At 37.4% G+C, this 16,227-nt stretch overlaps 1 protein-coding gene across 3 annotated transcripts in view; it reads right to left on the bottom strand.

The window, feature by feature from the left end:
- Positions 1 to 1,486: 1,486 nt before the first annotated feature.
- The window catches only part of pxnb (paxillin b), a 74,440-nt gene continuing 59,699 nt past the window's right edge, over positions 1,487 to 16,227 (bottom strand). For all 3 annotated transcript variants that reach the window (XM_056464146.1, XM_056464147.1, XM_056464145.1), the window contains exons 9-11: positions 14,615 to 14,696; positions 11,451 to 11,599; positions 1,487 to 8,942 (exon numbers count right to left, since the gene is read on the bottom strand). In XM_056464146.1, the coding sequence (XP_056320121.1) occupies positions 8,676 to 8,942; positions 11,451 to 11,599; positions 14,615 to 14,696 (498 nt within the window). In that variant the 3' untranslated portion in view covers positions 1,487 to 8,675. The remainder of the gene's footprint in view (positions 8,943 to 11,450; positions 11,600 to 14,614; positions 14,697 to 16,227) is intronic.

Genomic DNA, 16,227 nt, shown 5'->3' on the forward strand with positions numbered 1-16,227 from the left:
AATGGTAAACATTTATTAATTTTATTTGTTTATAAGCACACTTAATAAAAACAGTCTGCAGAAACGCTTTGATTGACATACTCCCTTATTAAATGTCATCAGAGGGGGAAAGCCCCGCCCACTAGTGACAACACCTCTCCCTCATTAGCATAGGACAGTAGTCTTGTTTTTGAATCAGCCACTATGCTGACACATAGGCATGTGTAGCTCCGCCCCATTTATAAAAAAAAGCATCTCATTTGAATTTTAAAGCGACAGTCATCAAAACTGCACAATTATAAACCTAATGCTGTGTTCACACCACACACAGATGAAGCGTCACGCGCGAGTGATTTACATGTTGAATCAATGCAAAGACACGAAGAGACATCCTGCGGCACTTTATTCGAACGAATCGCGTCATTCACGCGAATAAAGCAGCGCAAGTTGAGCGAATGACACGAATTACTCAAGTAGGAAAATCTGAACTTTAGTTAACCAATCAAGAGCTTGCTCTTGTAGGGCCGTGATTATGATATAGTGCCTGTTGCTGGTGTCCCAAGGGGAAATCCTCTGGCCGACCCCAGACAACAGCTCATCAAACTGGGCAGGGATTAGTTGGAAGCACAGCTGAAAGCTTCCATCATTCAGGTATAGTTTCTGGAGGAGTGGATGAACTCAGAGTAGGGTTGGGTCGATAGACAATCCCATGGTCAAGGGGCGTCGCTAGACCCAGTTATTGGGGGCACGTGCCCCAGTAAAAATCGACAGTGCCCAAGTAAGTGCATTGAGATATGATTTACTTTATGCACAGTGTATTTATTAAGAGTGGTAATTCTGAAATAAAGATGTTATTCTCTGTGCAACCGAACCAACCCTGGTGAAAGCAATGTGTTTAATCAAAAAGCAAACTGACGCATCTCCGCATGTGCGCAGAGAACCCACGCGCCTCTCGCGCACGCTGCTTTCTCCCGGTGCGAGTCCCGATTGTTAACATGAATGCCAAAAAAGCAGGCTACTTGCTTGTCACGCGCCACTCATGCGTTGTAAAACCGCCGTAACAGCCTTTTTTGTTTAGCAAGTCGACAAAACTAAAGTTTAAACAATATGACGGTGATCTTACTAAGCATTCCTTTGATAGATTTTTTTTGTATGAAGCAAAAAGGAGGAATGAGGAGATGAGGAGGGATGAGGAGTCAGGGAGGTAAAGACTTAATAAACCTAATTCTCTAAGTCTAAGAGAACAGATAATTCTATAAAACATATTTTGTTGTATTTTATTGAATTGTCTATAGAATTTCAATCAAATTAAATCATTATTCATGCAAAAGATTTCTTAAATGATCTTAGCATATCACTCCAGTTGTGTCTTAACATTGTTTTCCAGTTACATTTCAGATTATTTAGAATAATAATTACATAACAAGAATACTTTTATTTATAATAAATATTAGTTTGTAATATATATATATATATATATATATATATATATATATATATATATATATATATATATATATATATATACATGTATTTGTTCATATAAAGCAATGATTTTTTCGGGTATTTTTATATATTATTGAATAAATTAGGATATTACCTATGGCAACTATTTTTACCTTAGGTCCACTAGCCTTAATAAAGTTTGGTTTTTGGCCCTTCATAAGAAAAGGTTTGGGCACCCCTGGCTTAGACAAAAGTCTCGTCACTGAACAGAAATAATGTCCAGTATAGAATATCATTTATTATTATTATTTAAAATTTTTTTATTATTATTTTAAAAAAAACAATTTTTTTTAGGGGGTGCGTGCCCCAGTAGAGCGTTATGTATAACAACGCCCCTGCCATTGTCCATCACAGATGGCCGATAGACATCCCAATGCTGAGCCAACATCGCAATCCTCCACCCTGCCCCGGTCGCAGCAGCAATCCGCTCGTGAAAAATTTAGGCCCTGTTTACACTAATACGTCTTAGTTCTAAAATAGAATTTTACTCACTGGCGTTTCACCTAGCATTTCTGACAACCCTCCTTCCACACTATCCTGCTGAAAATGCACATTACGTAACCACACACACACTCTGGCATACGATGCAGCGTACACACGCGTCTAAACTCCAGCAATCAGCGGGTGCTTAGACCACAAAAGCCCAGAGAGCAGTGCATGTTGGACAGTTTATCAAGGATGTACCACTGGATCGTGTCTCACTATAGTTGTTGAAGGTGATATTTAAACTCTTCGGTCTTTTAAATCTATCAGGTAACGTGTCTCAGCGTCAGTACACTGCTTCAATCTTTCGCTTTCACGCTTGTACTTAGTAATTTTAGCTAAAACCTCAGATACTGTTGGTTGGTTCCTGTTGTTTGTGCACCAACCAAGTTTGTGGACGCTATTATAACGACACAGATCACTCTGCCTATTCATGCCATAGTCCCGCGGAAAAAGTGATTGACAACCGGTAATTTTATTAACAACTGGTACATTTATGATTTGGTTATGGGTAAAACAAAGACCATGTGGGTCAGAAAGATGAAATGGTAGGCTACAAATAATTAATTCAATATGAGTTAATGAATTATTCATAAATAATTAATTCACCGCCAACAATGCCATCGTCTATCGCGATATTTCACATTAGACATCATACGATGCCAAATTGATCGACATCGCCCAACCCTTTAGCAGAGCTGGACGCACCTCTGAAATCAGAATCTAGTGGACGCCAAACGAATTGACGCTGTTTTTCAGCCTTCCTAAAGCACAGCTACTATCTCAATAAAATCCACGTTAGCCATTTAGCAACAAAGCTAGAGTCACCGGACAGCCCTGCCCATGATGCAAATCTGTGTCTATTGTGAACTGAATTTGACACGTGAATGAAGTGAGTAAACTCAAAATGTTCACGCATCTATTTACACAGGAATAGCGCGACTTATTCGCACATGCCACGTCTGGTGTGAACACAGCATAAGAGGGTCAGTTTCAAAGAGATAGAAAAACATTACTTAAGTGGTATATTGAGCTGAAACTTCACACACACACTCTAGGGCAGGGGTGGGCAAACTCGGTCCTGGAGGGCCGGTGTCCAGCATAATTTAGCTTCAACTCTAATCAAACACACCTGAACATGCTAATCAGTGTCTCCAAGATCTCTAATTATCTATAAGCAGGTGTGTTTGATCAGAGTTGGAGCTAAACTGTGCAGGACACCGGCCCTCCAGGACTGAGTTTGCCCACCCCTGCTCTAGAGACATCAGAGACTTATTTTACATCTTGTAAATAGGGGCATAATAGGTCTCCTTTAAGACTTCCATGCAAAAAAAAAATATATAGTATATTGTAATATCATATACAGCAGTTATAATATTAGAAAGGTATAATATTTCTGATCAATCCCCTATAAACTGTGATACTTCAATTGATTTTTAATAATTGCACAATATCGTCACATTGGTTTGTTTATTTGAACAATATCCCATCTTTGATGATGTGGTTATGTATTCTAATAACCATCTACTGAATAACTCCCAAATACATATATATTTAGCATACAACATTTCCCAAATGACAGGAATATTCTGGGTTAAATAATAATAATACAAAACGTCAGCTCGGTTTTCATTAAAGAGAATAGTTTGGAGTATAAAAAGAAAGTAAATGTGTGTACAGTGGAAGTCATATCATGGTTATAGTTTTTTTCCTTTGATTGAACAAGCTAAAAAAACTAAACAATATTTTTCGTGAAGCTTATAGGTCGCATTTAACCCCATATATTCCTTTAATAAAATACACTCTTATGCAGAAACGTCCCGGAGTACACACAGAAGTGAGCGATTAATCAACACAATCTCACGGCAATTCGTAACTTTTTGATTTAGTGGCTAATTCGCACGATCTAATTCGTACAATTTAGTACGATTTGCTCATCCCCCAATGACGGTTGGGTTTAGGGGTGGGGTTAGGTGCCACGCCTCCTTTTTAAAATTGTACAATTTCGTACAACTGAACTCGTACAAATTCGTACGAATTAGCCACTAAACTGACAAAACGTAAAGTACTTACGTTTTCTCGTGAGATCAGGCTGGATTAACGGTAAATTACATTCAATCCAGATTATAGAAGTGATTAAATAGAGTTCAGGAGGATCTCAAGCACTTCAGCGTAGATTAGAAATGATATATCTTGTATGTAAAATTATGTGTTTGGTATACTTTGTGTCTTTTCCATTCAGTTGATTTTGTATTACAAAACAAGGCACTGAGATGTGCAATTCACTGAGGTGACATTCAATGCCATCATGATCAAAATGCAGCAAATGGATTTTTTTTCATGACAAGTTAAACCTTACGAGTCTGTCAAAAACGTGTGCAGGTCATATTTCGCCACTATATACACTACCTGACAAAAGTCTTATTGTTGATCCCAGTTGTAAGAGCAACAAACAATAACTTGACTTCTAATTGATCATTTGGAAAAGTGGCAGAAGGTTTTCTGAATCATCTGTTGAGCTGCATCCCAATCATCACAAATACTGCAGAAGACTTATTAAACCCGCATGGAGCCAAGATTCTCACAGAAATCAGTCAAGTTTGGTGAAGGAAAAATCATGGTTTGGGGTTACATTCAGTATGGGGGCTTGTGACAGATCTGCAGAGTGGATGGCAACATCAACAGCCTGAGGTATCAAGACATTTGTGCTGCCCATTACATTAGAAACTACAAAAAAGGGGTAAATTCTTCAGCAGGATAGCGCTCCTTCTCATACTTCAGCCTCCACATCAAAGTTCCTGAAAGCAAAGAAGGACAATGTGCTCCAGGATTGGCCAGCCCAGTCACCAGAAATGAACATTATTGAGCATGTTTGGGGTAAGATGGAGGAGGAATTGAAAATGAATGCAAAGAATCTTGATGAACTCTGGGAGTCCTGCAAGAACGCTTTCTTTGCCATTCCAGATGACTTTATTAATCAGTGATTTGAGTCATTGCAGAGATGTATGGATGCAGTCCTCCAAGCTCATGATGGAGTCAGACACAATATTCATTCTGTTTCCACTGCAGCATGACTTTATATTCTATACTGGACATTATTTCTGTTCAGTGACGAGACTTTTGTCTAAGCCAGGGGTGCCCAAACCTTTTCTTATGAAGGGCCAAAAACCAAACTTTATTAAGGCTAGTGGGCCTAAGGTAAAAATAGTTGCCATAGGTAATTTCCTAATTTATTCAATAATATATAAAAATACCTAAAAAAAAAAACATTGCTTTATATGAACTAATACAGTATATTACTAATATAGAACTAATATATATATATAACATTTTATAACAAACTTATTACTGTAAAAACAAAAAAATCTAATTTAACAAAATGGAGTTATACTAGTTTTTGCCTTGATTTGCTCGCTGATGTCTTCTACATAGTCCTCTTTTTGTCGAGTGACAGCGCTTACACTTTAAAAACTCAGAGATTCATTTATATTTAATTAAAACATGTAATTTCAATTTGCTGTTTTGTAGCAAAACAAAACAAACAAACAAATAAACAAAAAATGTTAGGTCCAATTAGAAATGATGATCTCTGTTGAAGGCATTGCCCCAACCCTCTCTATTATTCTCAGAAGGGTTGGTGGGCCAAATCAATGGTTACAATGGGCCAAAGGTTACAATGGGCCAACTTTGGCCCGTGGGCCCTACTTTGGACATCTCTGGTCTAAGCAAAGTCAGACCTTACTGTCCTAATTAAATAATGAAAAATCAAGGCATGATCATATTTTATTTTGGTCAAATAAGTGTAATCTAGAGGCCTTTGCCTTTCATATAAGCCACTTCTGATACCAAATGATCAACTAGAAGTCGAGTTATTATTTGTTGTTCCTAAAACTTGGATAGGCGACAAGACTTTTGACTTGTAGTGTAAGAACAGAATATATTATAATCAAATAACGACTTAGTTTTAAAGAAGTATTTTAGAACTATATTGTAAAAAGCACTATACAAATAAACTTGAATATTGAAACAATAATTATAACATCAAATAAAAATGATATATAAAATATGAATAAAGGCAGCACTGTGGCTCAGTGGTTAGCACTGTCGCCTCACAGCAAGAAAGTCGCTGGTTCGAGTCTCGGCTGGGCCGGTTGGCATTTCTGTGTGGAGTTTGCATGTTCTCCCTGTGTTACATGCGCTATAGGGGAATTAAATGAGCTAAACTGTCCATAGTGTATGAGTGTGTGTGTGAATGTGAGTGTATGGGTGTTTCCCAGTACCGGGTTGCGGCTGGAAAGGCATCCGCTGCGTAAAAAAAAAAACATATGCAGGAATAGTTGGTGGTTCATTCCACTGTGACGACCTCTAAAATAGAGACAAAGCCGGAGAAAAATGACTGAATGAATGAATGAATGATGAAAAAATAAATAAATAATGATAATAATACTAAAATATGTTTTTGACTAGATGTTTATAATTTCTTTTTCATCCTGTTGATTTGCGGCTGATATATGACCTGCACATTTGTTCATGACATTCTTCAATTGGTTATTCTGTTAATTTCCAGATCGTTAATCTCTGTTGATTGTGTCTCATGCTGCACACATTTCCCATCAACCCCTCTGAACCCTTTTCTTCATCAAACATCTTCACTTCAGCTCAACCAGTGAGCAGAAAACATTTTCACACACTTTCTCCAAAACCCCAGCTCAAACATCAGCTGAACTTTCCTCACCCTCTAAAAACAACCTGGCTTTCGAGAGCACCTACTGAACCACGACACTGGAGCTGTGGAGATAAATCAAGGCAAGACATGTGTATCACTGCTTAGATTTTCTGAATGCAACACAGTTCTCTCTGGAATCAATTCTGAGATTAGTTTCTAACAGCAGATGGTGCTCTAGGGTGGTATCCAACAGGAGGTGGTGCTCTAGGGTAGTTTAAAACATCAGACGGTGCTCTAGGCTAGTTTAAAGCAGCAGTTGGAATTCAAGGTTACTTAGCTGATGGTGCTCTAGGCTAGCTTTTACCAGCAGAGGACATTTTAGGTTAGTTAGTTGATAGCACTCTAGGCTAGTTTTAAACAGCATGGATGATCTAGGCTAGTTTACTTCATGGATGATCAGACTAGCTAGCTGATGATGCTGATGGCACTCTAGGCTAGTTTTTACCAGCTGATAGCGCTCTAGGCTAGTTTTTACCAGATGATGTCGCTCTAGGCTAGTTTTACCAGCTGATGGTGCTCTAGGCTAGTTTTTACCAGCTCATGGCGCTCTAGGCTAGTTAGCTGATGATGCTCTAGACTAGTTTTTACCAGCAGATGACACTATAGGTTAGTCTTAAATAGCAGATGGCATTCTAAGCTAGCTAGCTGATGATGCTCTAGGCTAGTTTTTAACAGCTGATAGCACTCTGGGCTAGTTTTTTACTGACTAATAGCACTCTAGGCTCTATGCTCTAGCAGCAGATAGCATACTACGCTAGTTTTTTACCAGCTGATAGCGCTCTAGGCTAGTTTTAACCAGCAGATGGCATTCTAGTTTAGTTAGTTGATAGGGCTCTAGGCTAGTTTTTACTAGCAGTTGGCACTGTAGGTTAGTTTTAAATAGCAGATGGCGTTCTAGGCTAGTTTTTAACAGCAGATGGCGCTCTAGGTTAGTTTTAAATAGCAGATGGCATTCTAGTCTAGTTAGCTGATAGCGCTCTAGGCTAGTTTTTACCAGCAGATGGCACTATAGGTTAGTTTTAAACAGCAGATGGCATTCTAGGCTAGTTTTTAACAGCAGATGGCACTATAGGTTAGTTTTAAACAGCAGATGGCATTCTAGGCTAGTTTTTAACAGCAGATGGCACTATAGGTCAGTTTTAAACAGCAGATGGCATTCTAGGCTAGTTTTTAACAGCATGGATGCACTAGGCTAGTTTTTTAATAGCAGGTGGTGTTTTAAGCTAGCAGATGGCACTTTAGGCAAATTTTTTACAGCAGATGGCGCACAAGGTTAGTTTCTGACAACAAATGGCACTTTAGGCTAGTTTTAAACAGAAGGTGGTGCTCTAAGCTAGTTTTTAATAGCAGGTTGTGATATTTTTATGAACATTTTTACACCATAGACCAAATGTTCATAAAGAAAAGCATTTATGCATACAGCTAAATCACGTACTGCAAAGCAGGTCACATACCGGCCATGGTACGTTACATCTTTACATAGTTGTCTATATGTTAATAAGCAACACAACAGATGTCGAATGGTGGCGCCGGTGTCCTCATTGAAAACTGTGTTTATGATTCTAAAAGTCATCCTGTGCTGCATTCGGTGTGTGGAAAATTATACACATCAGCTTTTATGCTATATAAAAATTTATTAATGTAAAAACAGCTTACTATGAACATACTTACTGTGATCGAGTGGTATGTGTATGGAATTAGAAGCAAGCAGAGTACGGCAGTTTGTGAATCACACATAGCCATCTACTGTTATAAACTAAGCTCTGAATCCATTCAAGAGAGAATCGCAATGCATTTGGAAAAATCTCAGAACTCACAATGCATCGATTTATCACTACAGCTCTGCACGGCACCATCATTTCAACCCGACCAGCAACGTCATGTGGGATGTCGAGAGTCAGACCTGAATATCAAACACACATAAAACAGGCAAACAATACAACACGCAAAATCTCACACACTCATTCGCTCAGGCACACGTCTAGCTGAAGAGCTTGATGAAGCAGCCCTGGCAGTACGGCTTGTCGTTCTGCTCTTTAAAGGTGCCCTTGTTGAGCTGCTTGAGGCAGAAGGCACAGACGAAATGCTCAGGGTGAAACTTCTTGCCCATAGCTGTGATACAGCGGCCCGTGATGGGCTTCTGACAGCCGGAGCACAGCGAGCCGCGCCGGGCGTGATAATGAACCTCACAGTATGGCTGACCGTCATGCTCGAAGAAACTGCCGTTGACGAAGGGCGTGAAACACTCCTGAAACACACACATCAAAATCTCAATTACTACTGTTAATGATTTTTGTAAATTACACCATATTTAACTGTAATATGAACTGTATTTTACTGTAGGACACTTTTGCAGTATGTTACTTTATTTCGAAGTTGCAATGTAAAAATTACTGTACATTTTACAGTGACGATATACACACTGTAAAAAAAATCCATAATTTACGGTTTATTTTCGACAGCTGGGGTAAAATAACGGTTGTAAATTACAAAAATTACAAAAATTTGCCAGAAATTTAAATTTAAGGAAATTTCTGTAATTTAATATTCGTTTCCTCTGGTATATTTCTGTAATTTAACGACCATTTTTTTGGCACCCCAGCTGCCGGAAGTAAACCGTAAAATTACAGATTTTTTTTACACTGCAGTTGACGTCAGAATTAGTGGCCTTTTCCAAATGATATTTAACAGAACGAGGAATTATTCAAAGTGTTTCCTATAATATTTTTTACTTCTGGAGAAAGTCTTATTTGTTTTTATAGGTGGGCATAGATACATTTTTTAAATCTAGATTAATCTCACTGTAATCTTGGAATTAATCTAGATTAAAATGGCTCAGTTGAATTCCGCTGAAGGCATTCCGACTATGTAATATTCTACCCAATGTAATATATTATATGTAATATAATACCCAAATAAAGGCTAAAAGCAAGTCTTTGGGAACCGTTTTTTTAAGCCAGGTGCCGCATTAGACCATCTCCTGTTTCCAAAATGCATCACAATCTGCTTGAGAAACTGTTCTACTATGATAATTGATGATGAAAATAAATGATGTTCAATAAGATGTACTTGTGTTTACTAACTGTTTATTCAGTTAAACATGAATTTCCATAAACTGGAGGCCTACACAAGCTCCAAACTGCGATTTTTGGTTACCTTAATCCAGGGGTGTAGCAGACATTTTATTAGTGGGGGGGACAGCTGTATGAGATCATATGTTCATATAATTATTAATCACCTGTTTCTAAATGGTCTGTCTCTAAAAGTGAGGGGGACGGATACCCCCCCCCCCCCCCGTCCCCCCCGGTTGTTACACCCCTGCCTTAATCTGACTAAAGTCATAACTGAACTAAACAGAAATGGAATGAAGACATGTGAAGTATGCATATAGATTATTAGTGGCATTACTGAAGTAAACATCGCAATTAAAGTATTACCATCATGAAGGACTTTAAGCCAAATTTTCCAACAAGATCAACACACGCGGCTGTCAGTAAAGGACCGTGTACACACACACACACACACACACACGCACACGCACACACACACACACACACACACACACACACACACACACACACACACATCGTAAAAGGTGGAAGTTTTTTCTTTCCATTTGCATTATTAAACTCCATAACACTCTCACCAGTCCTCACTCCTTATTTGCGTCTAATACCCCAGTTTGTCAGGGGGGCATGAATGAAATGTTCATGAGTGAAAGTGAAACTGCCAAACTGCAGTAAAAGTCACCCAAAATTAAACCGGTCAAGTATACATCCGCGCTAAAATATCAAGGTTAAAGTCATCATAGCTTGCATAGGATAGACCCAGCTCCCAACCCAACATATTTTTTTATCGTGCGATAAGAGTCTCGCGTTAACACCAATAACGGCCCACCACTATTTCTTTTATTTCGGCTAGAACAAAAGCAGTTTTTAATTTTTTTTAAAAACATTTTAAGGTTTATATTATTAGCCCCCTTAAGCATTATTTATTTTCAATTATCTACAGAATGAACAAACCATCGTTATGATTTGCCTAATTGCCCTAATTTTCCTAATTATCCTAGTTAAGTCTTTAAATGTCACTTTAAGCTGAATACTAGTATCTTAAAATATTCTATATACAGCAGGGCCGATAATTCTGATTTCAACTATACATACAATTCTGTAAATACATATACAGTAAGACAAATGATGCTGTAATTGTAAATACAGTGTTTTTGTTGTAACTGATTGCGAACTGCTGCCAGTAAGTGACTGTAGATTGTTCAGGAAATTGTTAACAGTGTACTAATAGAAAGACTGGTTTATCAATGTTGTGTTTTCCACTGTATATCAGGAGTTTAAAATCCATGTGAACCAGAAGTCTGAGTCTTTTATTTCAGTGTGAGTAATTCAGTTTTGATAAATGCAACGCTTTTTCAAATATAGTACACAGTAAAATGGTAAATAAAAAAAATTGCAGTAATATTCCACATAATGTCTGTATTGGGGGTGACATGATGCATATGCGCTATAGGTCGAATAAACTAAATTGACCGTAGTGTATGAGTGTGTGTGAATGAGTGGGTGTATGGTTGTTTTTTAATACAGGGTTGCAGCTGGAAGGGTATCCGCTGTGTAAAACATATGCTGGATAAGTTGGTGGTTCATTCCGCTGTGGAGACCCTTGATGAATATAGGGACTAAGCCGAAGGAAAATGGATGGATGTCTGTGTTTGGTGAAAACTGAATACTCTTCAATGTAAACTCACCCTGCACACAAAACACTCTGGATGCCAGAGAGAGCTCAGGGCAGAGATGTAGTTCTCCAGGATGGCACGAGCACAGCCGCCACATTTAGGAGCGAACAGGTCGAAATAGTCTTTACGGCAATATGCCTTCCCATCCTTCTCATGAAATCCTGGAAACGAGAAAAAATGACTTGTTGAGGCTTCATCAATGCCTGTTAATTCAGAGGTCATCTCATTTCAAAGTTTTAAAAGTCACACATTTCATAAGAAGTCAATGTGATGTGTGTGTGGTGTGTACTGTTGAATACATGAACCCAAGTTAAAGGCTTAGTTCAGCCAAAAATGACAATTTCCCTCACTATTTACTCTCCCTCAAGTGGTTTCAAACCTTTATGAGTTTCTTTATTCTGTTGAACCATTGACTTCCACAGCAGAAAAAATAGATACTATGGAAGTCAATGGTTACAGGTTTTCAGCTTTCTTTAAAATATCTTCTTTTCAACAGTAGACAGGTTTGGCACAAGTGAAGCATTCAATTCAATACAATGTAGATTGTGTCAAAGCAGCTTCAATAAAAGGTCATAGTAAATAGGAACAGTGTAGTTCAGTTTGTAGTGTTTAAGTTCAGTTCAGTTCAGCTCAGTTCAGTGTGGTTTAATAATCACTACTGAGAGTCCAAATATTGAAGAGCAAATCCAACGATGCGCAGCTCCACAGATCCTGAACCATGCAAGCCAGTGGCGACAGCGGAGAGGGAAAAAAAACTTCACTAATGGCGGAAGTGAAGAAAAAAAACCTTGAGAGAAACCAGGCTCAGTTGGGCAGGATCATTTTAATTTCTCCGCTGGCCAAATGTCTTGTGCAGAGCTGCAGTCTCAGTGGCGGAGGCTGGAAGCTGGCCTCAGCGAAGACTCGTCTGTCTCTGGAGCGTCACAGGAATCAGTCTCATATTCTCCACTCCTCTATGACCACCACAGTAGCTGCTCAGGATTCGGCCTGGTCCAGGATATGGAAACCTTGGGATCATCTCGTCGTTGGTCTTGAGTAAATGAGTAAATGATGACACAATTTTCATTTTTGGGTGAACTATACTATTGATTGGCTTACGAGTGAACAAGAAAGCAAGCAAATCAATGAAAAATGTGTGAATCACAGCTACAATTTTGATTATACTATAATTCAAACTAGTGCTGCACAAATATATGGTTTCAGCATCGATATCGCAATGTGCGCATTCGCAAGATATGCAACGTTGAGTCTGAATTATAGTTGACCAGGAGCTAGAGAACAGTCACTTCTGCGTCACCAGACAAAGTCACTGTTGAGGTTAACCATAATAGAGTAAAAGGTTTTCATTTGCATGTGTTTTAAGGCCTGTGACAGAGAATTTCAAGAGGGTTTAAAACATTTGGGCACAAACAAAAATTATGATGTTTGGAGGTGTAAGAAAGATTCATTGTATTTAATTATTTATATGTAAATTATACCAACAAAAAAAGCAAAAACAAAATTATTTTTCCTTGTTTTAAGTAAAAACTATAACATTTGCAGGTGAAAATTAAACCATATTTTTACTTGATGTAAGAATATTTTACTGTTAGGTTCCCCAGAAAACATGCTATTCATATCACAATATTTAATCGCAGAAAAATAAAATATCGCAATATCAGATTTTTCCGCTGGGTGCTCCGGTTTCCCCCAGTCCAAAGACATGCGGTGCAGGTGAATTGGGAACGCTAAATTGTCTGTAGTGTATAAGTGTGTATGGATGTTTCCCAGAGATGGGTTGCAGCTGGAAGGGCATCTGCTGCGTAAAAACATATGCTGGATAAGTTGGCGGTTCATTCCGCTGTGGTGACCCCAGATTAATAAAGGGACTAAGCCGAAAAGAAAATGAATAATTGAATCAGATTTTTCCAATATCGTGCAGCCCTAATTCATATGATGAACTTGATTGTCGCAGTTTCTCAGGTCTTTTGCCTCACACCTTTATTAAAACTACATCTTAGATCTGTATGCAGAAAGTGAGTGGTCATCTGTGGCTGTTCAAATACATTTGGACAACAATCATAATGAATTTTTCTAAAAGTATCTCTAAAAGTTAAAGTCAACAGTGGAAAATCTGATAGTGTCCAATCATGACCAAATTTATACCAGCACGTCTTGTATAACATGTCTTAATTAAGTTTTTTCAAGATTTTACAATAATTCACACCCCAATACCCAAAACTTTACCCCAGAGAGGGGGTATAATAAAAAAATTATTAAAAAATTAATTTAAATCAAATAATAATAATAATAATAATAAGGATTATAATATTGTTGGTGCCAATAGCCTAGTGGTTAGTGCATCGACACATAGCACCGAGGTGCTCGCGACGACCAGAGTTCGATTCCCAGCTTGAGGTCCTATGCTGATCCCTTCCCTGAATCTGCTCCCCACACTTTCCTGTCTGTACAATTTCCACTGTCCTATCCCAATAAAGGTGAACATTTATTAACATTTTGAATGTAACATTCAAAAAGCAGCTCATGTAAACACCTGAATCATATTATTGTCTTACTCAGATTAAGGCAAATCACAAGATCACAGATATCCATGTAAGAGTAATCAAGCCTCAAACCCAGAAAAAAGGTGTTCCCTGATTTTGATGACAGCCTTTCCACAGGTTAGTAGTGAGCTAATGTAATGTTAATAGCGTAATGCAAATCTTTCATTCATGCTAACAAACAAATGATCAAAAGAAATATAATAATGCAACTCAAATATATAAAATATGAACTGATGTTTACTTTAAACTTATAATAAATATATATTTGTATTGTTCAGTTATAATGATTACAATTTTTTTTTTTGTCAATTAATATTGTGCCTAAAAAGTATCGGTTCAGGCACTGTTTTGGCACCGGTACCATTTTAAAAGTATCAATTTAGCACCGGTATCGCAACCCCAACCCCAAACCCTAAAACGATATCCAACCCTAGTACAAAATACCTGTAGAGAAAGAGAGTGCTTTGCGTTTCAACGCTAGGACCCCCTACCTGGGACTATTTAGGGCCCCCAAATCACTAAGTCCATCCCTGACCGCTGAACCACCGTGTCTTCTCATCTTTGTACTTGTACATGATAATAATAAAGTTTTATGACAGCACCCATCGGGCTCTATATTTAGCATTTACTCACCTTCAGGACCAAAGAACGCCCCGCACTGGGCACAGAAAAAGTGTTCAGGATGCCACGTCCTGTCTAACGCCGTTACCACTTTCTGCAAACAATGAACAAAGATTGTTTAGGGAGTCATGTTTTGCAGCAGACTGAAAATCACCACAGGAACTAATTTACACTAGTGCATGTAAAGCTGAAGTCAAAATTATTAGCCCTCCTCTGAATTTATTTTCCTTTTTCAAATATTCCCCAAGTGATGTTTAACAGATTCAGGAATATTTCACAGTATTTCCTACAATATTTTTTCTTCTGGAGAAAGTTTTTTTTGTTTCATTTCGGCTTGAATAAAAGCAGGTTTCAATTTTTTTTTCATAACATTTTAAGGTCAATATTATTAGCCCCTTATAAGCAGTATTTTTTCGATCATCTACAGCAGTGGTTCTCAACCTCTGGTACGCACACCACTAGTGCTACGCAGGCTTCCTTCTAGTGCTACGTGGAGGAATCACTGAATAATTAATATTAAAAAATGAACACACTTTTAACCCTTTAACATGTACGATAACACCGATGTGGTCAGTAAAATGATTTTAATAAGCTAAACCTTTTATTTTATTTTCAATTCTCTAATGTTTGTTATGTAGCCTATAATCTGAAGCTAATTTCCGCCCCATATTTGTAATGGTTGTTGGGGGGCATATCCCTTATTTTTATATCCCAATGTTGACAGGTATAATTTAATCACTTGCTTTTCTGACACACAAAGCCTACACTAACACACAGTAAGCAGATCTAATTTCTAATTTAAATATGCTAATCCAATTCATATGTTTTAAATACAAGTTAATGTTTACATTAAAAGATATGCAAATAAGTCATATATACAGTTGAAGTCAGAATTATTAGCTCCGCTTTGAATTAATTTGTCTTTTTCAAATATTTCCCAAATGATGTTTAACAGAGCAAGGAAATGTTCACAGTCTGTCTGATAATATTTTTTCTTCTGGAGAAAGTCTGATTTGTTTTATTTCGACTAGAATAAAAGCAGTTTTTTATCATTTTTTACAATTTTTTTCGATAGTCTACAGAAACAAAACCATCATTATACAATAACTTGCATAATTACCCTAACCTGCCTAGTTAACCTATTTAACCTAGTTAAGACTTTAAATGTCACTTTAAGCTGTATAGAAGTGTCTTGAAAAATATCTAGTCAAATATTATTTACTGTCATCATGACAAAGATAAAATAAATCAGTCATTAGAAATGAGTTATTAAAACTATTATGATTAGAAATGTGTTGAAAAAATCTTCACTCAGTTAAACAGAAATTGGGGGGAAAATAAACAGGGGGCCAATAATTCAGGGGGCTAATAATTCTGACTTCAACTGTACATGCATCATATGTTTCAAAATTGATCAAAAAGAGTTTATATATGAATATGATGACATATAGGCTATATTTATGAGGTCCAAGGAACATTTCCAGGTTTTGATGAATAGGCTACTTTAAGTACAGCAGTTTTCTTTTTACTTTTTAAGAGCATTTCCATTTTTAATGAACTTTTAAAAGCCCATTTTAATTTAAACGTTGATGTTTTATTTATATTTTTACCTGTAAGCACTATAC

Source organism: Danio aesculapii, chromosome 8 (genome assembly GCF_903798145.1).
Source record: "Danio aesculapii chromosome 8, fDanAes4.1, whole genome shotgun sequence".
Classification (NCBI taxonomy): Eukaryota; Metazoa; Chordata; class Actinopteri; order Cypriniformes; family Danionidae; genus Danio; species Danio aesculapii.